Source organism: Phasianus colchicus, chromosome 9 (assembly GCF_987193195.1).
Source record: "Phasianus colchicus chromosome 9, bPhaCol1.hap1.1, whole genome shotgun sequence".
Taxonomy (NCBI): Eukaryota; Metazoa; Chordata; class Aves; order Galliformes; family Phasianidae; genus Phasianus; species Phasianus colchicus.
Genome location: NC_143444.1, coordinates 26,979,913 through 27,007,650, shown reverse-complemented (window position 1 = coordinate 27,007,650; position 27,738 = coordinate 26,979,913). Strand labels below are relative to the sequence as shown.

At 38.8% G+C, this 27,738-nt stretch overlaps 3 protein-coding genes across 11 annotated transcripts in view; 2 read left to right on the top strand and 1 right to left on the bottom strand.

Annotated features, from left to right (window-relative positions):
* Positions 1–8,139, top strand: part of TUT4 (terminal uridylyl transferase 4) — a 66,940-nt gene extending 58,801 nt beyond the window's left edge. For 5 of the 8 annotated variants that reach the window (XM_090146672.1, XM_090146673.1, XM_090146671.1 and 2 more), the window contains 5 exons: positions 1,177–1,702; positions 4,348–4,521; positions 5,506–5,593; positions 6,512–6,584; positions 7,899–8,139. In XM_090146672.1, the coding sequence (XP_090002798.1) occupies positions 1,177–1,702; positions 4,348–4,521; positions 5,506–5,593; positions 6,512–6,548 (825 nt within the window). In that variant the 3' untranslated portion in view covers positions 6,549–6,584; positions 7,899–8,139. Of the gene's footprint in view, positions 1–1,176; positions 1,703–4,347; positions 4,522–4,916; positions 5,057–5,505; positions 6,052–6,511; positions 6,585–7,898 lie in introns of those variants that run through there. The other 3 variants (XR_016469315.1, XM_090146675.1, XM_090146676.1) reach the window with 3 other exon arrangements.
* On the bottom strand, positions 6,992–11,264 carry PRPF38A (pre-mRNA processing factor 38A). The gene is made up of 10 exons (XM_031602534.2): positions 11,039–11,264; positions 10,812–10,971; positions 10,184–10,305; positions 9,614–9,699; positions 9,348–9,458; positions 8,684–8,796; positions 8,131–8,157; positions 7,956–8,053; positions 7,558–7,606; positions 6,992–7,318 (listed from the first exon to the last, which is right to left on the bottom strand). The coding sequence occupies exons 1-10, from the start codon at positions 11,166–11,168 to the stop codon at positions 7,276–7,278; spliced, it is 939 nt and encodes a 312-aa protein (XP_031458394.1). The 5' UTR covers positions 11,169–11,264; the 3' UTR covers positions 6,992–7,275.
* An 86-nt stretch (positions 11,265–11,350) lies between these two features.
* On the top strand, positions 11,351–27,422 carry ORC1 (origin recognition complex subunit 1). Of its 2 annotated transcripts, none has more exons than XM_031602527.2 (17): positions 11,351–11,493; positions 12,016–12,109; positions 12,499–12,626; positions 15,038–15,207; positions 15,628–16,003; positions 16,440–16,734; positions 16,874–16,978; positions 17,298–17,499; positions 19,250–19,356; positions 19,953–20,054; positions 20,563–20,734; positions 20,919–21,026; positions 21,752–21,901; positions 23,184–23,303; positions 24,292–24,458; positions 25,301–25,388; positions 26,874–27,422. In XM_031602527.2, exons 2-17 carry the CDS (start codon positions 12,021–12,023, stop codon positions 27,066–27,068), a joined length of 2,574 nt encoding a protein of 857 aa, XP_031458387.2. In that variant the 5' UTR covers positions 11,351–11,493; positions 12,016–12,020; the 3' UTR covers positions 27,069–27,422. The 2 variants fall into 2 exon arrangements, with proteins under 2 accessions (XP_031458387.2, XP_090002803.1); XM_090146677.1 differs by lacking the exon at positions 11,351–11,493 and adding an exon at positions 11,522–11,632.
* Positions 27,423–27,738: the final 316 nt, after the last annotated feature.

Below are 27,738 nucleotides of genomic sequence, written 5' to 3'. Positions count from 1 at the left end.
CAAACCAGGAATCTTGGGCTGTTCTAGAATAGGTTTGACCAAACTTGTTTAGCAGATTCTGGATTTCAGAATGACAACATTGCACTCTACCTAGCCAGGTAATACATCTGTGATTTCTAATGCAGTGTCTGTTTGAGATTGTTCATGATGTTTCAATATGGAAACTGTATAGTCATATTTCATATGAGAACTCACAGTTCTGAAAGGTCAACTTCAGTATCTGTCAAATTCAGGTTAGGGTGTCTTGTGAAATTGTGCGCTTAGTTATTTCTGGCAATATTCTGGAGTAACTAAAGGAGGTAAAACTGAGCTTATTGTTAACGTACTGTACACATGGGTTTGTGACTACTGTGATTTTCTTTGGTATAAGAGGGGACTGCAAGAAACAGATAGGAAGCATGGTAAATCATACTTTAGTTCAGATGTGATAACAGGAGAGTCTGCCAGCATGAACTACAAGAACAAGCAAAACAGTGGGGTTCCCTAGAGCACATTACCCAGGATTGTGGCCAGATGGCTTTTGAATATCTCTAGGGGGAGATTTCAGTCTCACTGGGCAACCAGTGCTCAGTCACTGTCACAGTAAAGAAATTTTTCCTCTTGTTCAGAGAGAAATAAAAAATAAAATAAGTTTTTATAGCAAATGCTGCAATACTGTCTGTTTCTGTGCCTTCAGCAATGACCTGATATCAGTATGTGGAGGATCTGGAAAGTTCAATTTCTTGTTTAATAGATTAAATAACAATTAAATAAATAATAAGAGCTTATTTTGGAATCACTAAAGTATCTGTGGCAATAAGAACTACTCAATTTAGAAATAAGCTAAGTCTTTAATGAGATTCTGGGCTATAAATAAGCAGGATGGGAAAGACTGATTAAAAATGAGAAACAGATGTGTAAAAAGTCTAATGAAGAGCTTGTGGTTAATATTTGCTCAGAATCATGTTCTTGGTGGGATGGGCCATGTTAGCAGGCTGATGGGGGAAAACAAATGTCAGTTGAACTGCGCTGGTTTAAACCAGCAGGAACTTGGGCTTAGTAGTTGGGATATTGCTGGGGAGTGCTCTGCATTTTTTTTAATGAATAGACTAATGAATGCATTGTGTACTTATTAGAGAAAACACTATTAAATTGCTAGTGGACTAATCAGAAACACATACTTTTTTTTCCCTCCAGTCTGATTCGCATCAGTCATCTTATTCTCCACAACCTCAACAATTTACACAGAATTCCTCTCAGCCAGCCTCCATTAACCAGACCCAGCCACAACCAATATCCCAGTCTAAGCACGTTCCACAACCACAGCAGGGTGCACAGCCACCCCATCAGGTCCAGCTGTCTTTGTTTAACTTTCCCCAATCTCCCCCAGGTCAGTATTCTACCTTGCATAACCTGGGACTGCTTCAGATGCACCATCACCACCAAATTCAGCTTCCCAACACTTCGTGGCCTATTCATGGGCCTGTTATTCACTCTGCACCGGGTAACCCTCCTCATTCTACAAATGTTCCATTTTCTATGAGATCTGGCAGCAGCAGCACCACAAATAACCAGAGCAGTGTAAGCTTGAATGATCCCAGTATCATCTTTGCACAGCCTGCTGCCAGGCCCATGGGAATCCCCAGCACTTCTCATGAGGGACACTGGCACAATCCTGTGACTCCAAACTCACTGGTGAACAATGGCACTGTGGGGAATTCAGGTAATTCTTCTCTGTTGTATCAAACCTCTCACACTTTGTGTACAAATGTTAAATGTTACAGAAACAGCTAACTCATCCAATTTGTTTCGTATTAAAAATACAGTGCTTAAGAAACCAAGTTATTACTTTCATTGTCTTAATGTTTTTCTAGGAAAAAATTATGCAGCTTGGATCTTTGTTAACTTTTAATCGTTGATCCTATTTGCCGTTAATGGCTGTGCAACACATGAGAAAACATGCATTCAACTGAGAAATGTTCTAATAATTGTTTGAGTCTAAAGTATATTTCTGTGAACACGCTTACAAAAGCAGTTTCTGTATATGATGCTGTATAAATTATTAGATGAATGCTGAGACTGCACCTATGAATTTGAGAGACTGGCAAAATTACAGTTGTGCAGACACATTGTCCTCTTGTATGTAGTGCAATATAGGCATAATGACATGGTTTTTATACAGTCTTTTCTCCCATAGTTTATTCTGCTTCATTTAACTCCTTTAGTATTGACCTTATTTTCTGAGAATACATCATAAATGTTTTACCTGCAACAACTGGGCAACAGCCTTTTGCCTCATACCAAAGCCAAGTACATCTGTACGTTTGAGGCTGAGAAAAATAGTATGTAGGAGTCAGAGCCCATATAGTTTTTTAAGCAACATAAAAAATGGCAGCCCCTGAACTTGCATGTAATGGTCTTTTAAGTGTGTAACTCTTCCAGTATTTAAATATATATATCTTCATAATGCAACATGATGAGGCAGTTGTTCATCACAAGGGGTGGAAGTTGGGAATCTCTTGCACAGCTTTTCTCTGCACTAACAGAATAATTGACAATAACAGTAGGTTTTCATCTGAGTCAACAGTGTTGGCTGAGGTGTACTCCACCAGTGAGTTTTTAATGCATTTGTTGAAGTGCAGGGGTTGCATGTTTTTGTATTTAAAGCTTAATGGAGAAAATATTCTTGAGGATACAGGAGCTGTTACAAACGTGCTGAATTTTCAGTGTGCTTTGTCCCTGAGTCTCCATCATTTCTGATCTTAATTGTTTGTCCAGGCTCATCTGCCCTCTCCTCCATGCCCAGCCGGCCCTGACTTATCCTCAAGCACCTTCTTCCAATCTGACTCTTCTCACCTGAGTAGCTGTCTTCTTGCAGGCTAACTGCTGAATCCTAGTTTCTCCTTCATTCTCCTTCCTCAAGTAGTCCCATTTTTCGTCATGTAGTCCAGTCAGTCTCTGTCTTCGGTCTGTTTCCTTCTGCTCTGTTTCATTATGTTGGTGGCCCTTCCTGCAGCAGGGGGGTTGGGGCTTGGTGATCTTGAGGTCCCTTCTGAGCCAAGCCATTCTATGATTCTGCAATTATATTTGCTTCTACTACCATCTTGCCTTCACAGTAGTCCCAGGTTTCTTGTGCAGTCTCAGTATTTTTTCCCCCTCAAACTATTTTCAAACTTACTGCACACCTTTTCCTAGTTTTCAGCCTTGGAGTTTTTCCTTTTTTTATTTTAATCAGCTTTGTTTTCCTTATGGCTTAGATGGTATTTTAGGTGACGTCACTGGATAGGTCCATCATAGAAATGGACAAAAAAGCTGTCTGCTTTGTTGGGAGCCTACTTTATACTTGCATGGGACAACTTGGGAAGACTAAGTTCATGGAAAACTTTGTCTTGACTTGCATGAACTTAGGAACAGATGTGCTTTCTTTTCAGTAGACAATCTGATCAGAAGTAGGATCGTTAGAATTTTCAGACATAACTTTTTTTATGCCTACTCCAGAGCCGTGCTTCATTACTATTTTTAAACCTATAGCTTACTTCAGTTTAATGAAAGTCTGCCTAAAAGTTTTGACTAAACTGAAGGGGAGCTGACATACTGAGAAAGCACTAGTCACTTAAATGTATTTATTTATTTTTAAATGTACATTGTCTACATTTTTAAATTAGCGGGCATTATTGTGTCTTAAAAAACTGGAAGCTACAAGCAAAAAGAACAGAAGTAATACAGCATTTTGCATAAGCTGTTGTGTGCCATGCCTCCTTGGATGCTTGATTTCTCATGCTTAATTCACCAGTAATACTAGATTTGTGAATGGAATAGCTCATAATTTGCGTACTTATTTTGAAAGTTTTTAATCTTTCTCTCTAGAAATCAATTTTAAATTGGTCTCTTGACCAACTATGTATTGAGTTTCTTAAGCATAGAAGTATTAGTGGATTTTCAGTGTATAGTTTTTGAGAGTTCTTTCTTGCAAGACAATACTTTTCATGTCTCACGTTAGCAATAGTGAAGATCTGTTTGGGCTCAGATGTTAGTGAAGTTGTTCAGAACTTGTATTTCTTGTCATGAGAATGACATAAAGTCTAATCTTTATTAATTTGTGTGTGGAATTTGTGAAATTGTAGGTCTTGATTCTAAGTACTGATTCATAGTCTGTCTTCCCCACCAATCAATTCTATTATAGTGAATAATGAAGTAATTTAGGTGGTAATTTTTATTGATGTACTCTCAAAAAATAAAATGGTAGCACATCAGACTAGACACATTAAGTGCCCTGCAAACTGTTATTTGAGATGTAAATTGTATTTGTGACTTACTGTTTAATTATTTCAACTTGCAATGTGCTTTTCCCTTTCAATTGAAAAATAGATCAGGGTTTCCAAGGACAGTTTGGTAAAATGAACCCTCCTTCTGTCCCTTGGGACCATGGGACCCCTACCCATTTTCCTCTCTTCCGAGGAGCGTGGCCTTACAATATGCCTCAGAACTACATGCAGCAGGGAAATGCCAGCTATCCACCGAACAAACCTTTCTACCCTCAAGGTACTAGAACCAGTATGTGAATCAACAGCTCATGCAACATGTCTCTTTACTGTCTTAAAGGCTTTACAAGCCAAGGAATCATGTTTCACTTGCCTAGTCTCCCTCGAACCATAATGAATTCAAGAGTCAAATCCACACTTATTGGCTTCCTGTATGGATTAAAATCTTTGGGGGAGGGAAGGGGTTAAATCAAATTCTGAACTCTGCATCAGCTTGCACTCTTGCACTTCCAGCCTTTTTCCTCTACTGCTGGTCTCGCTGTAGAGCCACCTCTGCTTTGCTAGGGTTAAGATGATTTGCCCATGAGTTTGTTAAGAATTTGAAGAAAATCTTGTGCTGATTCATTTTATTTGTCTTTTGTACATTGCTTGTGGAATGCCTTACGTACATGAAAGCTTACAGGACTGTAGAATAATTCAAGTTGGAAGGAGCCACTGGAGGTTATGTAGTCCAGCTGCAATCAAAGCAGTGCTGTCATCAAAGTTGTATCAGCTTCAGGACTGACTTTATCTCAACTCTTCCTAATGCTAGTGAGGTAAAGATGTTCAGCATCTTCCAGGATTGAGAAGGACAGTAAGAAAAATACCCTTGGCTCCAGTAAGAGAAAAACTATGCCCGAATTTTACTTGGAAGCTGCGATTCCTGTGTTGCTGTATAAAATGAGAGATATGGCACCAAATCTTCTTCTCTGTTGGCTGTAGTGAGGTTTCCAAGTGAGACTCTCATTTTAATATTGTGACATTATTCTTGTTGAAGAGCTAAGATTGAAGTAATAAATTCATGTATTAAACTTTCTGAGGGAATTTTGGACATAGCATTAAAGTAATACTGCGTTGTCCCACTAAGTGGGATAGTCGTACAGATAGCATTTGTGTCAATCTAGAAAATTACTTTATTTCTAAGTAAGATTAATAAATTTAATATAGCCAAGCACCATTAGAAATGTTTAACTTGCTGAAGTAATTGTAATCCATTTTCTTTTAGCTGGTCCACTGATGCAGAGTAACCAGCGGTTCTCGCTTCTGTCTCAAGGACACCCACACTTGAATCTGAATTACATTCAACAGAAAAAGTGAAGTTTAATGGGATTGTGGGTGGGTGGAGGGAGGGGAGGAAAAAATTCAGGTTCTGATTTAAAATCGTAATGCAACATGTTTAGATACAAGATTATTTAAGACTGTTTTTAAACTGTATCATTTGTACATAGATACGAACTATAGTTTTTACTAGTATCACAAAATGAAGTGATACAAATTTCATCTATTTTATTACCCTATTTTTAAGGGGAATTGTGTTTTGTTTTATCTTGATAAACTGTAAAGAGAGAGAATTTTTAAAATTAAGTTCTTTATTTTCTATTAGCTGTATTCATACTTCGGTTGCTTCAGACTTTATATATATTGTTCTAAAAAATAAAATTAGAAAGGGATTTCATGTGTTTAAAAATTTGTCACTTCTATTCTTTACAGAACTATGTAGTGCCAAAAAACTTTTTAAAAGAAAAATAAAACTGCAAAAAAAAGGATATAAGACTTTTTCCTCTTTCCTGTTTGTATATTTAATTAGTAAAGTACAGTAACAAAAGCAGTTTTGAGATATTTTAAAGGAGAAAGTTGACTTGCTTGAATGAGCCATGTTGTTCACAGGCAATACCTTGTACAATACTTGATCTAAGCATACACTTTATTTTCTGTTTAACACCTTTCTAATGAGTATGAAAATCTAGAAAAAACAGGCTGTACTCTAAAGTTAGTTTGGCATATTTACCTTCTGTGGTATCAGCACCCATTGGTCAGTATGAAGATATTTTGGCAGAATCTAAATTTCATGTATGCAGTGTTCAAGAGACAAAACTGTCAGTCTAAGGTAGAGTAGAAAATGAGTTAAATACAACTACATTCCTGTGATATTAATTTAATTATATTAAATGTACTAAGGTAAGAATTGTGATTTGAGTAAAAACTTTGAATATTCTTAATTTGAAAAACAGGGTCTTGCCGAATGCTAACTCCGTTAAGAGATGCTAGAGATGAGCTAATGTTTCATTTTCTTCCCAGTCACAGGTAGGCCATAAGTGATCTATCTTCAAAGTAGTGGTTTACTGTTCCTAAATTTACTAAATAACAATGTGTTTCAGGCAAAAAGGGGTATTTTACTCTACTTGAATCTTTTGACCCTAGCTAGTACTAGACTTAAGGATGATCCCTTAAAAAAGAACAAGTGCTGGCTATATATTGGAGATTACTTAATGAAATTGGAAACTAACTTAAACCCATGCTAGATTTTTGTGGTGTTGCTTCCTTTCCTGTACTGGAGGCTTATTGACAAAGTTTAGGCTTGTAGTTCTTCACTGTTTTTGACTTAAGCATATTCACATTTTAGCAATAGAATGCAGCATGTTAGTCAAAACAAAGCTTTGAGAATAAAGCCAGTTTTAATTAGAAGTCCCAGTGAAAAATTACAAAAGAAACAGGAAAGAGACTTTGAAGACAAAACCCTATTTTATTGCTCTTCACTGTTTTTTACAGGCCTCAAAAAAAACAATTTATAAACTACCTTCAGATTTTATCATAAGGATTAGAAAGTAAAAGCAACTTCAGCTTTCTTTTAACTAAAAAAAAAAACCACAAAAACAACACTTGTACAAGAGGAAAAGTATTAAAAATGACTGCTAAAGCAGCCAGTGCATATTCAGCTGTCCCATAAAGCAAATAGGACAGTATTTAGACTGAACTGCGTGCTGAAATTAGTTCATTACTCATTCCCTCGACGACTCTTCTTGTGACTTTTCTTAGATCTGAAAAAGAAAACAGTTATGTGTCACAGTTCTAGTAACTGTTTTAAACAAACAACATGAATTATAGCAATAAGTGGTGTTTTACACAGCCACATAACTAGAAAACACTGAATGAGGAACCATATCAAATACTTCATTTACTACATAGTAAGAAGACCTTCAATCCCCAAGATGCAATGACAAGCACAAGCTCCTACAACCAAACAGACATCCTTAAGAAATGTGCCGTGAAATATTACCTTTCAGGTGATTTGGAATGACTTCTGTGTCTGTGACTACGATGATGCCCTATAAGACAAAAAAAAAACAACCCAAAATTACGTCCATAGACCCTGGAGGTCTTTTTTGTTTTGCTTTTGCAATCTGCTTCTGGTGACTAACTGTCCTAGCTAATGGGAGAATTCCAAGCCTAATTAGGCACTCAAATTAACCTCCTGCCAAGTATCTGAAGAGTGTAGGTGGGCAGTTTTCTATGTATTGGAGCAGTTCTCAACACTCATACAATTAACCACTTCATAAACCAGATTAAACATGTAAACTACCTTTTGATACTATGACACTGATTTTTTTCTTTCAGTAGATGTCGTCTGGTTAAAAAAAAAAAAAAGCCAGATTAATTTAAAAACTACAGAAATACCTGGAGATTTAGATCTTGATCTGTGGCGCCTCTCTCTGGATCTGCTCCGGTGTCGTCTTGGGCTTTTGCTGCGATGCCTCTCCCGGCGTGGTGATGGACTGAGAGGAAAGAAGCTTTTACAACAGCCATGCTACAAACATACATTTTAACATAAAGTAATAGAATAAAAGATTACCTTCTTCTCTTTGGAGAGCGGCTTCGCCTGTAATTGGGGGAGAAAAGAAGCATTAAAAATAATAACAGAACCACCAGTTTCATTCCCTATACACTCTAGCAATTGCACCTGACACTCTCCTGTAGCCTGCAGTAGCAGCTGCTGGGCTTGATGCACAAGAAGCAGTACATGCTTTGGTCTGGCCCACGCATTGAGCAGAAGGGTTAAGTGATGATTCTTTTCTGGCTTGCTACCAGTAAGAACAGTAATTGGATTTTCTCTCAAAATTTTGGCTTACATGAAAACAAGCACTTTGTTCCACTTAGTATGTTCATTCTATTATCATATTTAGCTAACGCTGGCCAGCAAGTTCAACAGTTACTGAAGATCATGGGAAATGGACAGTCAGATGTCAACTGCGACTGCACTGCTCCTCACTTTAGGAAGAGTGGCTAAAGAACGTGGAATGTGTAAGAGATTCTGGGGCTAAATTGTCATCATCTCCTTCATGCTTCACTGCAGCCCTCTGCAGCACAACAGGTAAAAATATTGCTGAAAAGGAGCCACGTCTCACCTTCGTGGAGACCTGCTTCGGCTCCGCCTGTATCGTATAGCTGGAGATCTGCGAGGTTTGTCAAGGTCCCTGTAGCCTCTTCTGCGGTGATCAGGAGAGGGTACTCGCTCCAGCTGGGAACAATGGGGGAAAAAGATTCTTTCATCAAGGTTTTATTTATAATAAGGATTTCTGAATGATAAATCTAAGTGAAAAAAGAAGAAATATGTCATCCAATCATGCCTTTTCTTCCTCAAATATTTAATATTCATGTATGAGTGATAATGCCCAAATAATTTGCTAAATGGAAATTAAAATGGCCGCTGTCATGCTGTTGATTCTTAAATAGCACAGCAGAATTGACTACAATTGTCATCATAACCTTCACCATCTTTACTTTTTTAGCTATGTAAAATAATAGATAAAATATCTAAAACATGTTTAAGTAGCACAAAAGAGATTCAGAGCTGTGATTTTCAGCAGGCAGGAAAGCTTGACAAACAACACTTCAGAGTTGCTTCAGGATCTAAAGTGTTCTCACAGGCAGCTTACATAAAAATCCATTAAGGGAGGAGCTGATCACTGTAAGCAGCTGAGATCTCTCAAATATTTCTCACAAACCCATACAGTTTGTGGCAGTTCCAGCACTAGCTTTATCTATTCCTCTGTAAAACATGTCACTAACCTTTTCATCTTCCTCTTCTTCCTCCTCACTAGATTCTACATCATCCATATCTTCTTCCAGAGCACTAACACGAGGTTCAAGTTGCTCAGCTTCTTCCAGAACATATCGTTTCTAGGAGAAATTACAACTTTATTCTTGGGCTATATATAAGATAAGCACCAAAGAGGCATCTGACACGCCCAAAGAGTCTTAATAGTTTCATGCAACATGCCAGTAGCCTACAACTACTGAATATGATGCAGTTAAGACCATTCACTTCTCCAAACCTGCAATCGAGGCAGAATTATATCGCACACACGTTCCTCATGGAGCAGTTCATCGATAAACTCATCCACATGCATCAGTTCAAATTCTAGAGGGAAAAAAATAGCATCTTAAATACATGGTTAACACTATATAAATAAGATGAGACACTCTGGACTTCGCTGAAGGAGCTGCACAAACAATAGCTTTAAAATTGTTCTTAATGATGAAGGAAATCCTTAGGCACGTCTTGTAGAAAGGAGTAATTACAGCACAGCTAAGAATAGCAGATGCCCAGTGCTTGAACTCACTCCAGTAGCATGCTTCTTTGATATGTATGGAACTGAGTTTCAGTGTCAAAAGAAAACGCAAGCACTTGGGGAAAGCAAAATAAGTAAGGCAGTTCTCATTTGTACAAGAGTCACAAAATGATATCACAAGGATAAGTTAGTAAAATTGGTGTTTCAAAAAGATAGTTGTGTCTCATTTTTTAACTTACACATTATTAAAAAAGAACATTTTTCTAAAAGAAACATCTGTTAATTAATGGCCATTAATGCATTGAGAAACCATAACTATGTAAGGTTGCTTACCCCCATTTCTGTTCTGACTTTTTATTTTTCGATAGTCGTTGTACAGTGGTTCAAGATACTTGTAGCAGTCAATAGCTGTGCCTGTCAATCTCATGTACAATGCACCAAGCATTCGGACATACCTGGAAAGTAAACCATTGCACATATCTAAGCTTTCTGCATAGATAGCAGTTTAGGTAAAGAAAAATCGTCCCCAAGATTTTATGAGAAAAACAGTACCCTACAATAAAGAGTGTGGATTTTTTCCTTCAAATACTCAAGCACGTGCATCATCCCAGTACAAGTTGTTTATACATGCAGAGCTGCATTATCATTCCCAGAGATTAAAAAAACACTGAAGAGAAAATAGTGATTATAGCTCCATTAATGCACCTCATTCCCAGTACTTCAGGCTATGTTACTGCAGAGAACATAAGCCATAAAGGTGAGTATTTTCAGCAGCTCAGCAATAAGAGGAACAAGCCTTCGGAAAGCAAGAGTAAGGCCAGGCTTTAGCAAGAAGAGCACGTTTACAAAGGTTTTGTGTACAAGAAGCTGAGTCCTGCCCTGGAGCTTCCCTAGCAGCTGGGGACATCCACATTTCGACAAACAAAAGAGCTAAAAGCAAGGAAACGTGCTACAGGCTTACTTGAAGTCCTCATTTTTTATGAACTCCACGATGATGTCCTTCTCGGGCTGGATCTGCAGCATCTTCAGCGTCAAGCACAAGAAAGGCGTGGGCTTGATGTTCCCGCCGTAGACGCCCCCCACGTACTTCAGCTCCATGGCCTTGTCCACCACCAGCTCAGCTGCGAGACGGACAGCCGTCAGTGCCGGCCTCCCCTGGAGCTCCCCGCCCGACCCAGCCCGCCATACCCGTGAGGCCGAAGCATTCCTCTTTCCAATACTTGGACTCGTAAATGCGGGTGCGGATGATCTTCTCCACGAGGTACTGCGGGTTGGTGCCGTGGATACTGTGCGCGTCCTTTACCGTCCGGTTCGCCATGGCGGTGGCCCCCGGCTCCCCTCAGCACGGCGGCAAACACACCCCACTTCCGCGAGGAACAGCAACAACTTCCGCTTCCTGTCCCCTCCCCCCCCATCCCGCCACGTTCTTTTTGGGCAGCGTATCGCTTCCGGTATCCCTTCCAGATTCAAATATGGCGGCACTGCCCAGCTACCTTCTCCCGCCTTCTCCGCCCTGTGCGCACGCGCGGCGGAGAGGGCGGGACTGCGGGTGGGCTTTGGCGCGAAATTCTATCGCGGGGGTTGCAGGAGCTCGCGGCGCTACCGTTGGTGCTGCTGCGCGCGGGGATCGCTGAGGCGTTGTGGTGAGCGGGGCCGCGGACGCTGAAGGGAGCGGGCGGGCTGGCGGGCAGGCGGCTGGGTTGCAGCAGTTCTGTGAGGGCGCTTCGAGGTCTCTGCAGATTCGACCCCGTCCGCCGCCATGGCCACGCGGGCTGTCCGGGGGTAGGAAGACACCATGGGGACGGCGGCTCTGAGGCCAAAAAAGGAAGAGGGGGGGGAGATGAAGCGTGTGAGACTATTTCACTCTCCGCATCTGTGGGAGATAGGCGAAAACCAGTGAGGAGATGCGCTCAAACGGCCCTCGGCGTGCGCGGGCATTGTGCAGGGAAAAGGGGGCCCTCAGGGCGGGTTCAACCCCGAGGGTTTAGCGCGAGCAGCGGGCGGGGGCTGAGGTTGGGAACTGGGGCTGTGTCTTAACCTGCACCGCTTGGGGGAATCGGGAACTGACGGCCATTCCCGCGGTCTGGAGATCTTGAGTGTTGTCCCCACTTATTTTTAAGCTGTAAACAACAATTGCTCGTTCATGTGCTTTCTCTTTTCCTCAGGAATCATGGACACCTGTCAGCAGAGCAAAATCATTTACTCCTGGTATGGAAAGCCCATGAGCTCAGACAGAAAGCTGAGGACTCTGCAGTACAAGTAAAAAAACGTTTATTTCTGTTTTTCTCAGGGGGATGTAGGCAGTGACGCTTGCTTTGCCTTTTTGACATCACCTAGGTTAATTTGTCTGTGAGAATATAACTAAATAGCAGTAGTTCTTGTCATATGTGTCATGGCATTATATATGTACCACAAAAAGTGTTGTCATAAAGCTCTTGAAATGTAAATTGTATGTTTGAGCAAAAGCATTTAATTATATCTGTGAATAGGTTAACTGCCTATTCAAAATGCAAGTGAAGGTTTTTAATCGGAAAGCCTGACTTCAGGCTTTGTTGGATGGGGCGTAAGTGGCTTTAAGTTGGCCAGAAGGTCAGATTTGATGTCATGTGAGTTATAAAGGATGCTGACCTGTCTGTGTCATTTTCTAGAGGAATCCTTATCAAATCAGAGAGAAGCAAAACAGAAAGATGTATACAGCTTGGTGACTTTGTTCTAATAGAAGGAGAAAACGCAGATCAACCTTTTGTGGCACAACTCCTGGATTTGTATGAAGATGGTAAGAAATAAAAACTCATCTCCTATGTGAGGAATCTTAAAATGCTTTAAAGATAATTATATCATGGGGGTGTGGTTAGCATTAACACTGTATTGCTGCTCTAACTTATTACAGAAACTGGACTGCGCTGATGACTGCTTCTGTATGCACGTTCTCCCAAAATATTTGGTGCTGGTTTCATCTAAATTAGATAGCTAAGTGCAATTGAAAGGCTTTAAAAGGCACAATGTTTTGCTTAGTTGTTTACTTCTAAAAGAAATAGTCCTTAAGGAAGGCAACGTGAGCTCTTGCTTCATTTAGATATTGGAGAATCCCACTGGAACAAGAGTACTGCAGCCCTGAGACTTGCATGTTATTAGACACCAAGGATTTCAGTGTAAGATACACTGCTGAATAATTGAGCTTGTCACTTCTGTCCCTTGTAGAACTACTTATTTGTAGGTAGAGGTAGATATGAAAGATAAATCGTGGCAGGACAGTGGCACAAAGGCTATGGTAGAGTCTGAATGAGAAACTATTCATTAGCTAAGTCTCATTTCTTTCAACAGCTGTTGTTTCTTTTGATCTGCATTGACAGTATTTTGTGGATTTTTCTCATTCAAAACAAAAATACATAGAGTGATGCATATTTGTAATGCACATTTATTGTAACATAACTGAATATTCTTTTCATGCTGGACTGAAATTTGTGAATTTTTCTTGAAAAGGTTTTCCATATCTTTGACAAAGTTGTTAAAGATGTTTGGTTTTGTTTTCATTTGAAGATGAACACCTTAAAATATGAATGGAGCATAAAAACTGTATTATGTTCTAAATGTCTTTTAACTCTATCCACAAGGAGCCTTCTCATGCTGTTTATTCAGACTTTCGTCTCTGGTATTTCACAGCAGGATTCTCTGGTTCATTAGTCAGTGAGCAAACACTTCTGGTTTATCTTTAAAATAACACCAAAATTAGCAGTAATGCTGTGAAATTTCTCAGTTCTTCTTTTATGTCGCTTCTTTCAGTTAGTAGAGTTCAGTTAGATCGCATGGATGCCAGTATGGAACTTCTTCATTTGTGACAGTGAAATGTTAGGTTATAGAATGGCCTGGGTTGAAAAGGACTGCAATGATCATCTCATTTCAATCCCCCTGCTATGTGCAGGGTTGCCAACCACCAGACCAGGCTGCCCAGAGCCACATCCAGCCTGGTCTTGGCATCCACAACCTCCCTGGGAAACCTGTTCCAGTGTATCACCATCCTTTGTGTGAAAAAGATTAGCTGATCTGAATGAATTCTGTTATTTGAGACTTGGCATAAGTATCACCTTAAGCTGTGACGGTCTCAATTCAGATATCAACTTGTCAATAACATCAATTAATCATCAACTCAGACTTACAATCTCATATCAGCTACTTCCTCACCTATGTCTGTGCAGAATTTATATCCTTGGTGGCTCATTTCTGTGCATTTTTGTTTTGAATTTCCCAGCGTGTGAGAAGGGAACAGATATGGGAGTTTTCTGGAACTCCTGGACAAAGAGCCTGCTTGCATGAGTTCTAAGAAAACAGACTGGCATTTTCTTAACATTTACATAGCTACATACATTTGTAAATTTACTTGTGTGCACACATGACTGACTCCCAGAGTAAAGTACTTAAGTACTTGTTATGTGACATATCAAAATAAAAGGCTCTTTAGAAACAGCTCTCTTTAGATCAGGCTTTAGTTGTTTGACTGAACTATACAGACTACTTGAGTAGTAGTTATTTTTTAAAGGATGCAAATTTAAATTCTCAGTGAAATTCCCCAGGATCAGGTGTAGCTAAAGAAGCACCAGGATGTTTAATTTTTCTCTAAATTAATCCAAGTCAGTCCCAGCGAGTGCTGCAGTGCCCAAAGTTTTCCCTGACTCCCACGTCTGTCTAGTGAGCACTGAACAATGTGGCTGTGGTATCCTCGTGGTTCACCAGAAGTGTGCAATTCTATCAAGTAACCAGTGGCACTGCTTCAGCTGCGGTGCCCTTAATGTGGTACTGCAGTAGGGATGAAATGGAGTGCTGAGCTTTGATATAGTTTAACGTCACTCTTCTAATGTAATTACATTGCAGTTGGTACAAAACTGTCTGTATACATACTTGTCAGAGCTATGAGAGCTAGAACTTCTGCATCATTTGTCAGTTTCTAGTTTTGGCCTTAGCTTTGTTTGCTTGAGTTACTTTATCTCCCTCCTTCATCTGGAAAATTTTTCATCCTCTTTTTCTAAATTTATAATTTTTTTCTAAATAAAAAGTTAAGGAAGAACACTGTCTTTCAGTACATATATGCAAAGTGTCTTGTGCAGTATGTTAGTTGAAGTCACCAAGATCTGCTAAGAACTATTTGTGATCTGAGAGAATTCTTAGTGTTCATTTTCTTTTCATTTGTAGGCGCTCAGCAGAAGCATGCAGTTGTGCAGTGGTTCACTCATATTACAGAGATACCTAAGAATAAGCAGAAACTGCTTAAAAGAAGAATTTCTTCCCAGGAAGTGTTTTTTGATCTAGTTTCTGGCTATGACACTGACATAGCTGTGGAGACTATCATTGAAAGTGTGCTGGTACGTACTGCAGCCCATCTACACGCAGAAGGAAAAAAACTGAATCAATTTGAAAAACAGAACAGTGCAGCTACTTTACTTCCTTCTGAACTGAACATGCAATGTGTATTTGATTGCTAATGAAGTTGTGCAGGATGGCTGAAAACTCGATACTCTTCCTTTCTTCCATCCCCAAGTGACTTTGGTTATGGGCAGCCAGCCCATTTAGAGGATTGCGTGGAAGGAAATAATGTGATGGAGGCCTGTCATGGTTCAAGAGGGCCTGTAGAAGGGTAACATTGTGCTAACTGTTTTGTAGACTGGATACATTGCCACCTGTAATGAAGTTCCATGAGTTCCAACCGTAAGATATGTGAATAGAAAACAGTTGAATGCTAAATTAGCAGTATGCATGTGTTGGTATTTTTTCTCCTTTTTCAGGTAATACCACTACGTCTAAAGGATGAACTGCCTACTAGATTAAAAAAGGAGAAAATTTTCTGCGTAAAACAGTCTTGGGATGGGAAATGCTTTAAGGTTTTGTCCCCACACACGTTCTCTATGCTGAATGAAGCTAACAAGAAAGGGGATGGCATCCCAAACTCTTCCAGCTCTTTTGTTCCTTCGGATATCATTTCCTCTGTGAAGAAAGAGACCAAGAAGGTTGCTTGGAGTGCCCCAAAAACAAAAAATGTTGAGATGGAAATAGAATCAAAACATTCTGCTTCCAAGTCTTCCCTTTATAAGAAGAGACATTCACTAAGAATGGATAATGGCACCAAAAATCCAACTGCAAGAAAGAAGTTAGATTTGAACAGTATGTATATGTCAGTATGTGTATTCTGTCCATTTGGCTGTTTTGAATGTAGTATTGTGACTCCATCTTGACCTCAGAATGTCTGCCTTTTTTTTCCTTATTTTTCTGGGTAATGGTATGCAAGTAGGTTTACATTGGATTGACTGAATGAACACATTTGGACCATATATTCAAACTGAAAGCTGAGTAAACTTAGAAGTGATAGTTACAGCCTGATTTTTTTCACTTTTCTACTATGTTGTCATATTCATAGAGGGAATGCATGCTTTCCATTAATTCAGTTTTCTGTCCACAAAGCGTAATGCCATCACGTTTCATTTAAATTACAACTCTGAGTCATACCATGTCTTCTGAAACTACTGACTTCTCTGAAACTTCTAACTCAAACCATCCATGTTAAAGCCTGACAAAAGCTTATTTTGCTTTTAATTCCTAGGTCCCACAAGATCTTCGAAAGGCAAGCTCCTGGAACAGGATGTTTTGGAACTTTCAGATGATGTCTACGATTCTCAACTCTTAAAACCAACAGCTATTAAAAGAAAAGTGAAATTCACTGAAGTTCTAAGCTCACCACCAAAAATAACTTGTGCCAATGATAAGCTGAAGTCAGTGTTTGGTACAGCAGAGCACCAGGAGATGTTTAGTGATACACTAAGATTGTCCCCTTATAGGAGGGTTGAAGACTCTAATGAAAAAGTCAAGAATCTTAATATGGAAGATGATGCTATAGTGTAAGTAATAGTATTTTCATAACTACTTTTGTATTTGCATTGAGTTTACAGGCTTAACAATTGAGTCTGAAGTTTAAAGGGCTTCCTCTCCATCTTTACAAGTGTGGTTCAAATAAAAGTAGCTCTGTGTTCTTTACAGCTTAACTGGACATAAGGAGCTGGGTAGTCAGAGCCCTGCTGTGACCCCTCGTTCTCGCAGAACGTGTTCACAGGAGACAAGCACTCGCATTGCAGAACAAATCAGGTGAACTTTTGCTTTCATGCCATCTTGTTGAAGTTTTTTTTGACAACTTGAAGCCTCAAGAGTTTGTATAGCTTAATAATAAGGTGCAAATATTGCAAAGTGAGTAAAAACTGTCTTATATTAAGAAAAATTAAGCTGACTTCCTTTAATACTCTGTCTGTTAAATAGCTATGGAAAATTAACAGCTGAAGTGGAGAATAAGTTGACTTGCTGATTATAGGCACCTTACAGGAAAAATTGAAAATGTATCAAATGACACTCTGTAATGAGCAGTCATATGTATTTTTTTAAAAGACTTCTGTCGCTTCTTTCTTATTAGCTTATTAAATATGCTAGAATCAAAGGAGGAAGAGGATTTCCTGTCTAGCTCAGATGGTTCTTACTCCTCAAGTAGTGAGGAAGAAGATAGTGATGTGGGCTGTACCCCAGAGAAGAAAACTAAATCAAGCAGAATGTTCAGCACCCCAAAATCTTCAAGGAAGCCTTCAGTTCACACTCCTGCCAAGACCCCAAGGAAAACAGTAAGGTTTCTTATTGCTCCTGACACTCTAAAAAGTTTTTATTGTTTCTAAACCTTTTTTTTTTTTTAAATGATCAATGCCTGTATGCCCAAGTTAAGTATCTGAGACCCCATGCTTTAGATGAAACATTTGCATAATCTTCAGTATGACTAAGTTATGAAAATGCAGTACTTGCTTATCCTCAATGTTACAACAGTGTTGATCAGAAAACTCTCTAGCCTAAACAGAGGAAATGTTGGATTAGGCTGGAGCTAGTGAATGCTGACTGTGCTGGGTTTGTTTGTTTGTTGTGTGGCTGTAATGTCTTTGCTTACTTTGAGGAAGAACAGGGGAAAGAATTAGGAAGGGAGGAAGAGCATTAGCACGTCCTGAATCAGTAGTTCTTAAGCTGTGGATTCAGGACATCTACTAGTGATACATAAGTGAAAGTCTTGTGTGAATCACTGGGCAGCTTAACAACAGAAGAGTCCCTAGGGGATAATTAGTTTGGTTTTTTTTTTTGAGATGATTTGAGGAAATGGTTTGAAACACCTGAATGGTGCTGCATTTCTCAACCACTATTCTCAAGACAAAAAATAAGCTCCATGCTGGTTTGGAGGAAGGCAAGAGGTAATGAAATAATAGATTTGTTTCTGCATGGGAAACTATTGAAAGAAGTACATGAATTGTGACTCTTAAAATGAGGCAATGTGACTTCACACACCTACCCTATCTCCTCCCACAAGTGGTAGAAGAGTGGAGCAGAAACTGTTTTTCTCTCCCAGTATAATCTACAGGCTCTCAAATAAACCTGGTAGGAATTATGATTAAACTGAAAGCAATTAGTCGATTATTTAATGAGTAGTTAGACTTGTGCAGTTCTTGGGCAAGCAATATTTTTACTGTACAAATATTATGTGGGTTCAGTGAACGACTGACTTAAATACCCAAGAATGATCTATTGAGAGTTACTAAAGAAAGAGGACACAGCAAGTTAACTTAACTCCTCTGAAGTGAAAATACTTAAGGCTGTTCTTGCCTTGTTCTTACTGTACTCTAAGCATCCATTTATGGCCAGCATTTTTTCTTTTATTGTGCACTGCACACTGAGACACTTTAGTTCTGCTGTTTCTGAATAATCTTAGGTCAATGGTCAATGCAATCTTCAAATATTGCAGAAAGCTGTAAGTTCAGCACTGTGCTGATGGCTACCAGCACAAAAGGAATCCTGGCCATGCTAAAGACAGTATGGCCAGCAGTTTCTCATAGTGTCACAGCCACTGGGCTTGGGATGGGGATCCTTGGAAGAGGCTAATTTTAATGTAAAGTGTAACACAGAAGTCCTAGCACAACTAGAGCTTGTAAGCACAATGAGGAAGAATATATAAGATACTGTGTGGCTTTTTTGTTTAGACAATGAAATGCAGATCAATAGTTCCTAGTTGTTTGCTGTTTCTTGAGAACCAGACCACTTTGGAACACAGAGTTACAGAACGTAAAGAACTTTAAAATATTTCAGCAAATCAATAGGTAAAGTTGTCTGTCACTATTTTGCCTGCTGGTTTCTTTGTCTGTTCAAGGAAGAAAAGATCATGAGACTTAATTTGGCAGTTCCTTCCTTTAAGGACCATGCCTCCTTTCTTCTTGTACTTTGATATCTCCAGGAAGTTATGTGTAATTAATGTTTTGGAGGCTTATATGACTGATTTGTTTCTGGTAGAAATTCCTGTATGTAGCAGATCTGTTTGAGATCCTAATTTTTTCTTCTCAGCCCTTACTAGGAACACCCAGGACACCCCGCAATGCAACTCCTGAAATTCCCAGGCGCAGCCATGCAGCACAGAAACCAACCAGTGTACTGGAAGAAGCCAGATTAAGGTAACGTTTACTGAAAGCAGGAAATACTAAAATAGGATAATGTCACCTTTACCAGATTGAATAAATTGAGTGAAAATTGATAATATTTTGATTCCAGAGGAACACTAATGAATTGACAATGAATACTGTAATTACAGGTGGCTATAGTACTACTTCTACAATTGCAAGTTATTGTAACTACTTAGTGCTAAATTCTTCAGAGTTAGGTATCTGTCTTTATTCTAACACTCAAAAAAAAAAAAAAAGCAAAGATCCTCTCTTGTAGATTATAATAGTACAGTGAGTACCATCCTACAAGCTATCACCTCTTCTTATCCCTACTATACCTCATTTAATACTATTTGATGATGATTGTTCAGCTGTCTTAAAGCTTAAAACCTCTAGAGAGACTAGACTGTTTCATTTGGATACTTTACACTGGTGTTCAAACCTAAAGTATCTAAGACAGATTTAAAAAACTACACAGAGCTGTGAAGGGAAGAGGTGGGAGGGGCTTGCTATTTGTTTTGCCCCTTAAGGCCTGTCAGGTAGATCTGTGAAAATGCAACTCTTTGGCCTCCAGTTTGTTTGACTCCTTTGTTTGTTTTAATCAAAAGGCTGCATGTTTCTGCTGTCCCAGAGTCTTTGCCCTGTCGTGAGGAAGAATTCCAGGATATCTATAACTTTGTGGAAAGCAAACTTATTGATGGTACAGGAGGGTGAGTTCATTGGTGAGGCTGTGTAACTGAGATCACGTATACCTATGGTGCAATGTCAGTCAATCAAGGCTGCTTTTATTTAAAAGGCTATCCTAGTTTGACTGAAGTAAAGATCCTAATTGAATTTTCCAGCATGCTTTTTTTTTCCTTGAGAGCTGTTGTGCATGTAAATACTGTGAATTCCTTTATTGTACAAATTCAAATTTAAGACAGAAATGCCTAGTCAATTTTAGATGTCTGACAAAATATTTTTTTAACAAAGCAAAATTAGAATTTCTAAAGTGTTTTAAATTGTTAGTTACTTTAATAATTAAAAAAACATAAACCTTATATTTTCATGTGTGACATGTCCTAATTTGCAATAAAGTAACTGAATGTGGGGAGTTACCTGAAGTGACAGAGAGTGAAGGGTATTCAAGGCAGTGTCAGAGCCCAGGAACTCCAATTTCTTGATACTAAGAGTGTTACTCTTTTGCTGAGACTACTAAAAAGGTATTTTATTTTGTAGGTGCATGTATATTTCCGGAGTGCCTGGAACAGGTAAAACTGCAACTGTTCATGAAGTGATTCGCTGTCTTCAGCGAGCTACAGAAGATGATGACCTACCATCATTCCAGTTCATAGAGATAAATGGCATGAAGCTTACTGATCCTCACCAAGCTTATGTGCAGATTCTAGAGGTGAGAAATGCCTCTTCAGCTGCTCTCCTTTAAAAGAAGAGGAAATTCAGATCCTCAATGTTTTATGGGGTTCAAGACTACTAACAATCAATAATTCTGAAAGTTTAACCCTGTGTAAGTTTTAACTACCTATTACTAGAGTCTTGGTGTGATTAACCTGCAGTATAATTTAATTTTTGTCCAGTTACTAACAGGTCAGAAAGTGACAGCAACTCATGCTGCAGTGCTGTTGGCAAAACTGTTCTGCACACCTGGACCAAAGAGGAAGACAACAGTGCTGGTAGTGGATGAGGTGAGACAAGGAATCCTTCATTCTCTATCCTAAATCTTTCCTAAAGTATAATTTAAAAAAAGTTTTTAGAGACTGGAAAAACAGTTTGTGTTTAGAGTATGTCATATATGATCTAAAGGAGAAGACTTTGGAATGAGGGCACTCAAATAGTTCCTCTTAGTCTCCTTAGGAAACTGAATGTAAATAGATGAGTCTCCTGTTGCCAAAATTCTTTGTCTTCGTTTTCATGTTGGCTTTATGTTGTACAGCATAATTAATGATGTCAGCTCCTAAATAGTATAGAAATGAACTGTAGAGTATGTATTGATACTGATACATGGAATTTTATCTGGAAGCTGCATCTTTTTGTGGAGAGAAAATTCACAGTGAAAAATCTAGTTTTGAAACTTTGGATATACTGTGTTCAGTAATGATTTTTTTTTTGCTATAAGATAATTCAGATCTTTGCATGGTTAGGCAGTTTAATTTTGTTGCTTGTAATATATCACATTAGTGTTTGAAATTGCAGCTTAAGTTTGTGATGAATACTTTTCAGAGAGAGATTAGAGAACTCTAATTCAAAAAATGCAGAACTATTAATAGATTAGCAAAGGAAATGCAGCAGAGACACCTTGTTCAGTATTATGTAAGAAGTGTTTTGTGGCAGAACTAACTCTCAAACCTCATTGTAAGTTGTATTGTTACAAGACATTCTTTTTCAGTCAGGTTCTTATCTTTTTCTTTAGCTTGATCTTCTATGGACCCGAAAGCAGAATGTGATGTACAACTTATTTGACTGGCCAACTCAAAAACACTCCAAGTTAATCATCCTGGCCATTGCTAACACCATGGACTTGCCAGAGAGAATAATGATGAACAGAGTATCTAGCAGGCTGGTATGTCCTCTAACAATTAGCTTGCTAAGCTTAAACCAAAAAAAAAAACCGAGTGCTGCATGCAATCAAAAGTAATCTGGGAGGGAAAGGTACGGTGGGGGCTGGGTTACATCAGAAGCTAAATAATTATAAGCAATTATAATTCCCTCTTGTCTCCATAGGGCAGATGATCATATAAATCTTAGCAAAATAAGTATAGGAGCCAGCTCACTAGTCAGATGTTATGCTACATAAGAACACTCTGATCTTATAAAAATGAATTAAGAAAAAGAATGCAGATGTCTTTTTAAACATATTAAGTTTTGTATAATTGAATTCTGTGCATCATGGTGAAGCTGCTTACTCAGTTCAGAGAAGTTTCCTTCTGTTTTCCCTTGCTATTTCCCCTTTCATTTCTGGCACATAATTATTTGTCTCTGTTTGCTCTAATCAGATGGTGGATTTTATTTGTTGAATACCTTTGGTCAGGAAATTGGATGTACTCTATACATGTGTATAATACATTGTCCTAGGTCATTGTTTCAATGCTTCCATAAGAAGTGATTTGCAAAAACAGTGCTCTGCCTTCTTCCTTCTGTGACTCAAAAATAGTTGCACAGTAACTGTGAATTGCTTTCTCCTACCCGCTGAACCTGCAGATTAGCTGAAGCTCTGAGAACCCATGTAGTTAAGGGAGAGGAATTGAGAGGAATTCATAAAGGATGTAAAGCTTTGACTCCTGTAGGATATGAAAGGCAGTATGTCATATATAGATCATAGGTTGGTCTTTTCATCTGAAATCAGTTGTTGTTAGCTTGAGCCAGAGGTGGATTTGTAGTTCTTTGCTGGTTGCTGACTTGCAGGCCTAATGTCAAGTCAGCAGTATGACTGTATACATGCACAGAGATATCTAGAGATGGATAGTTTTGGTAGGTTCTGTTGTTACTGTAGTTAAAAATTAAACAGTTGTAAATAAACTAGAGCCACTCAATAGAAATCTTTTGATTACAAGTTTTGTAAGAGAACTTGGATTCTAATAGCAGGCACCACTAGCTCTACCCTTCTGGGGTAGTGATCTGCACTCAATCTGTTTCATTTCTGGATGTGCATGCTTTTTTTTTTTCACAAATGCAAAGCAGAAAAAAAAAAGATTAAAGCTTATCAAAGCTTGGAGGGGAAGAATGTGAAACAGATGAAACAGATTGATCCAACCAGAGAAGTTATAACTGCTAACTATGCAGGTTATGCTCGAATAGTTTAAGTACTGCAAGCACTTCTCACTGTATTTTATTGTTTGCTACAGGGTCTCACCAGAATGTCCTTTCAGCCCTACACCTACAAACAGCTACAGCAAATTATTTCATCTAGACTAAACAGCGTGGAGGCATTTGAAGAGGATGCAATTCAGCTAGTTTCCAGAAAGGTAAATATAGTACAAATATTATCCTCTGTGTTGAGCTGGGTAAAAATTACGGGGGACATGGGAGAATTCTGTAACAATCTTAGTTCTGTGGGTACACATTCTGCACTGGGGACAAAATGAGGCACTAGCAGTGGATCATGCACTTTCTTTGAAGTATACATGGCATTTTTGCAGGAAACATGCTAAAGCAGTGTCCCTGTTTTTTTTTCCACCTGTTTTGAGAAGGTAGCTTAATGATAGTATCAGCTTTCTACAGTGTTTGGCGTAATGAATCATTGGGTGGATCTCTGGGGGGGAGAGCAAGGGGGAAGTCTAGTATGCCAGTAGCAGTGGAAATATCACTTTCTCTTTCTCCAGATGTTTAAGGTCTCAATGTAATCTATTTCCAGTCTGTATGCTCTGTAGTATAAAAAAAAAAAAAACAAAAAAACAAATAATGCCTTAGGGATTCGTAGCTTCTCAAATTAAGATGTATGCATGGCCTAATGAAAACGTCATTAAAACTGCAAGCTGCAAGTGGGGTTCTAAGAGGTATTTAGTTCTAGAAATTTTGTAAACCTGAAGTTCTTCAGACACTTGCAAGTGTAAATTCATTATCTCAAGTAGTTGTGTACTCCTAAAATAATATTACTTGGTGTATGAGAAAGAGAATTTTTGCTTTTTTTCCTGTGTGAATATGGACTGTGGTAAGGTACTCAAAATGTTTCTGAGAAGTTTTGAATTAAACTGTTCATGCTGAATTTCCTAGGTTTTTTTTAACCGTCTGTGGTTTTAAAGAAAAGTTCAGTGTCAAATTAGTGATTGCTAGATGAAGGTGGGTGTAAGGGAGTTGCTTTTGATCAATAAGATCAAAATTTTGACCAGTATTTCAACTCTGAATTTGCATAACATAGTCCACCTGTTGTTTGTTTTCTGGCCTATTGATTCTACAAGCTGATAAGTGTTTAGCAAAGAAATATTTCTACAAACCTGTCACATTTACTTTCAGGTAGCAGCGCTGTCTGGTGATGCAAGGCGTTGCCTTGATATCTGCAGGAGGGCCGCTGAGATTTGTGAGTTTTCTAGCCAAAAGAGTACTCAGGAGATAGTCAGGATGACCCACATAACACAAGCCATAGATGAAATGTTCTCATCACCATATATAAAGGCAATCAGGTAAAAACATTTTTTGGGCATTTATTTGCTTTTGTGTCACTTTCACTGTGCTATTTTTCAAAAACCTTCAGTCTATCCTTACATTCCTTTTAGAGTGCATGTGATGCATTATGTTTTGTTGAAATATGATTTTAAAAAACAATCTCACAGCACAGCCAGAAGAGAGATACAAAATAGAAATGAAAGATGGGAAAACAAGGTGCAGAAATTTCTTGTTTAAAGTTGTTTCCATACTAGCTTTCCCTTCAGGGATATTGAGATGTTCTGGTTGTCCCTGTTTACTGTATTTTGTCTGAAAAATGTTAATTTGTTAATTGTTAATTACTGACTGTAACACATTGCAAAGCATGTATGGAGTTTGATATGGATTCTGCCATTTTCAGCTTGGGTTGAGAATTATTAAAGGAGGTACAGACTTGTTCTGCCAGCACAGTACACTCACAGTATTATGGCATTACACGATTTTGCAATTCATAGATATTTACCATGTTAATTTTTGATCTCATGTCATTCCTCACATGAATGCTTGTAAGAAACAAGGATCTGTACAATTAGGAAACTGTGTGGCACTTTAACTGATCCATTAAGCTTTATATTCTGCATCAAATGTCTTGTTCAGATAGATAGTGAAAGGAATGGGATGCAGTGCTCTGTACTGTCAGGGTTGCAGGTTGTAATATGGGCTGTTTGACAAGATGTCTTGCAAATTTCCACTGTAGGTAGGAAAATACTCTGCATTTAAGTGTTGCTAGCAGGTGATTTTCCTCCCAGATTTCAGAACTTGTGAGTCCTTTGGAAGAAATTTGGAGACTAATTCTTGCCCATTTTGTTTTGATATTCAGGAATGCCTCATTGCATGAACAAATATTTTTTAAAGCAATTTTAGCAGAGTTTCGTAGGGCGGGAGTTGAGGAGGCAACAATTCAACAGGTATGTAAGTTTTGTGGTACTTTCATTTAAATGCACTGTAAAAAAAAAAAAAACAAAAAAAAAACTCTTAGGCAAAACTATAAATGTTTAAACTTTTGGGATTTGTATTCCTAGAACCTGGTGGAAAACAATATGATAATAAATTGGGTCCCAATGGTAGACTGGGACATGGCTGTCTAGCCCAGGTGTGAAGCATAATTGATGATACCACTTGGAAACACCTGCACTTATATTAACATTCCAACTGGTTTGGCTCACACAAGGTATTTTTTTCTCTGCATCTGATAATAACGTGCCTTCACCCAACATGTTTAATGACAAGAAATAAAACAACCTGGAAATACTGGGTAACACAGTTCAAAGATAAAAACTGAAAGCTAATTCCAATTTCTGTATCATCCTCTTTCATATTAGAGACAGATATCACCAATAGTAGCTTCAGGATTTTTTAGTGGACTCATAAAATACACCAGCAGAGCCACGTAGAGAGTCCATTTTGTGCTTGGAAGCTAAATGCAAATACTTAAAAATATTTAAAACTATATATTTTTATATAAAATGACATGCTAACTAAATCTGGTTCTACAGGTAAGAATTTTCTGTTACAGTTTCCTGACTATCTGTCAGTTGACTGCATAGGTACAGTGGGCAATCTCTTCTTGAACATCAAAGAATATCTTGTTTGGCTGATCTCATACTTTTTCCCCTAGTTTTTCCTCTAAGAACAAAAGCGTTTCTTTTGCTTTTCCTAAAATAGAAAATCAGAAAATCCCAACCAATGTCATCTTAGTCTGCATGATTTGTGATAGTTGTGTTCTCCTGTGCCTAAAGGTGTACTGTGCCTTTCTATGCTGTTTGTTGATGTTTGCAGTCAGCAACACTGCTTACTGGTCACTTGCCCTGCATGTCACTTCTGAGTGGACAGATGGGTGATGAGCTGTACATCAGCTCTTGGACTGCTGGATCATCTTCATTCCACACAGTCCAAGGAAGGTGTGGTAACAAATGATCGACTGAAATTGTGGACAGACTAGGTTGCTGATGACTTTGCTTTGGGGCTATATAAAAATAAAGGATAGCGGATTATGACAGAAGCTCCAAGTGTTTGGTGCTACAACAGCAAGATGTGTGCATTTCATCTGAATAGGCTGGAAGTAGTTCTTCCTTCTGAGAAGAAATGGAAATACTTTTCTGAAAGAGTGCTCAGGCACTGGAATGGGCTGCCTAGGGAGGTGGTGGAGTCACCGACCCTGGAGGTGTTCATGGAATGGCTGGATGTTGTGTTGAGGGATATGGTTTAGTGAGTACTATTGATTGTAGGTGGATGGTTGGACTGGATGATCTTGAAGGTCTTTTCCAATATGGTGATTCTGTGATTCAGAGATGAGGAGAGAAGGAAACTTCCCTTTTTTCACCTTGGCCTATGGATTGCAGCAGGAGGTCAACTTGAGCTACTTTTTTTACATCTTTTTCCTTCTTTAACAGGTCTATCATCAACACATATCACTGTGCAGAATGGAGGGCATGCAGAGCCCAACAGTGTCAGACATCTTGGCCATTTGTGCCAGGCTTGGTGCCTGCAGGCTGCTGCTGCTGGAGTCCAGCAATAAATACCTTCACATGCGTGTGCGCCTCAACATCAGCCAGGATGATGTCATGTATGCACTCAAGGATGACTAAGGCAATAGAGATTTTATTTTTATATATGTATAAATATTTTAAAGATGGTCTATTTTATTTTTTTTTAAGTACTGATAAAATAGTAGATTGTATTTTTAAATATTTTTGCGTGGTCTATCAAAGCACTTTGTACAATAAAGAACTTGCTTTGGAGCATTTTAAATACTTGAAATGAAACGATCTGTTTCAAAAGCACTGTTGGTAAGCAGTCCCCTTCCAGCTGAGGTGTGTGAGCTGGAATTGATTACTGGCATCAGTGCTGCTCAGCTTATCCCTGTGGAGCTGCTTTTGTTGTGGCATTGCAGTTTTCCTTTTTTTGTTGAGTAAAAAAGATGTGTTTGAGGAATGTGTAAACCTTTGTGCCTTGAAAGTGAACTTTACATCTGCTGAATTGGTTGCATGAAGGATTCTTTGCTACTACGGAGCTATGTGTGTGGCTGTTGTTACTTTTAATCAACTTTGGGTACATTTGAGAATTGCTTTAAGGAAATAACCTCAGCCATCTGCCTAAAACCTGCCTTTGAAATGAAATTGCTCCCAGCCCCGTACCCAAGGTTTGCAGATGGGGCCGTTTGAGAACCGTGTTCGTGTTGTGCGAATAAAACGTGCCCGTGGCTTAAGCTGCAGCTAGCACATCCCTCTGCCCGTCCTACACCTTGGTTGTTGGAAG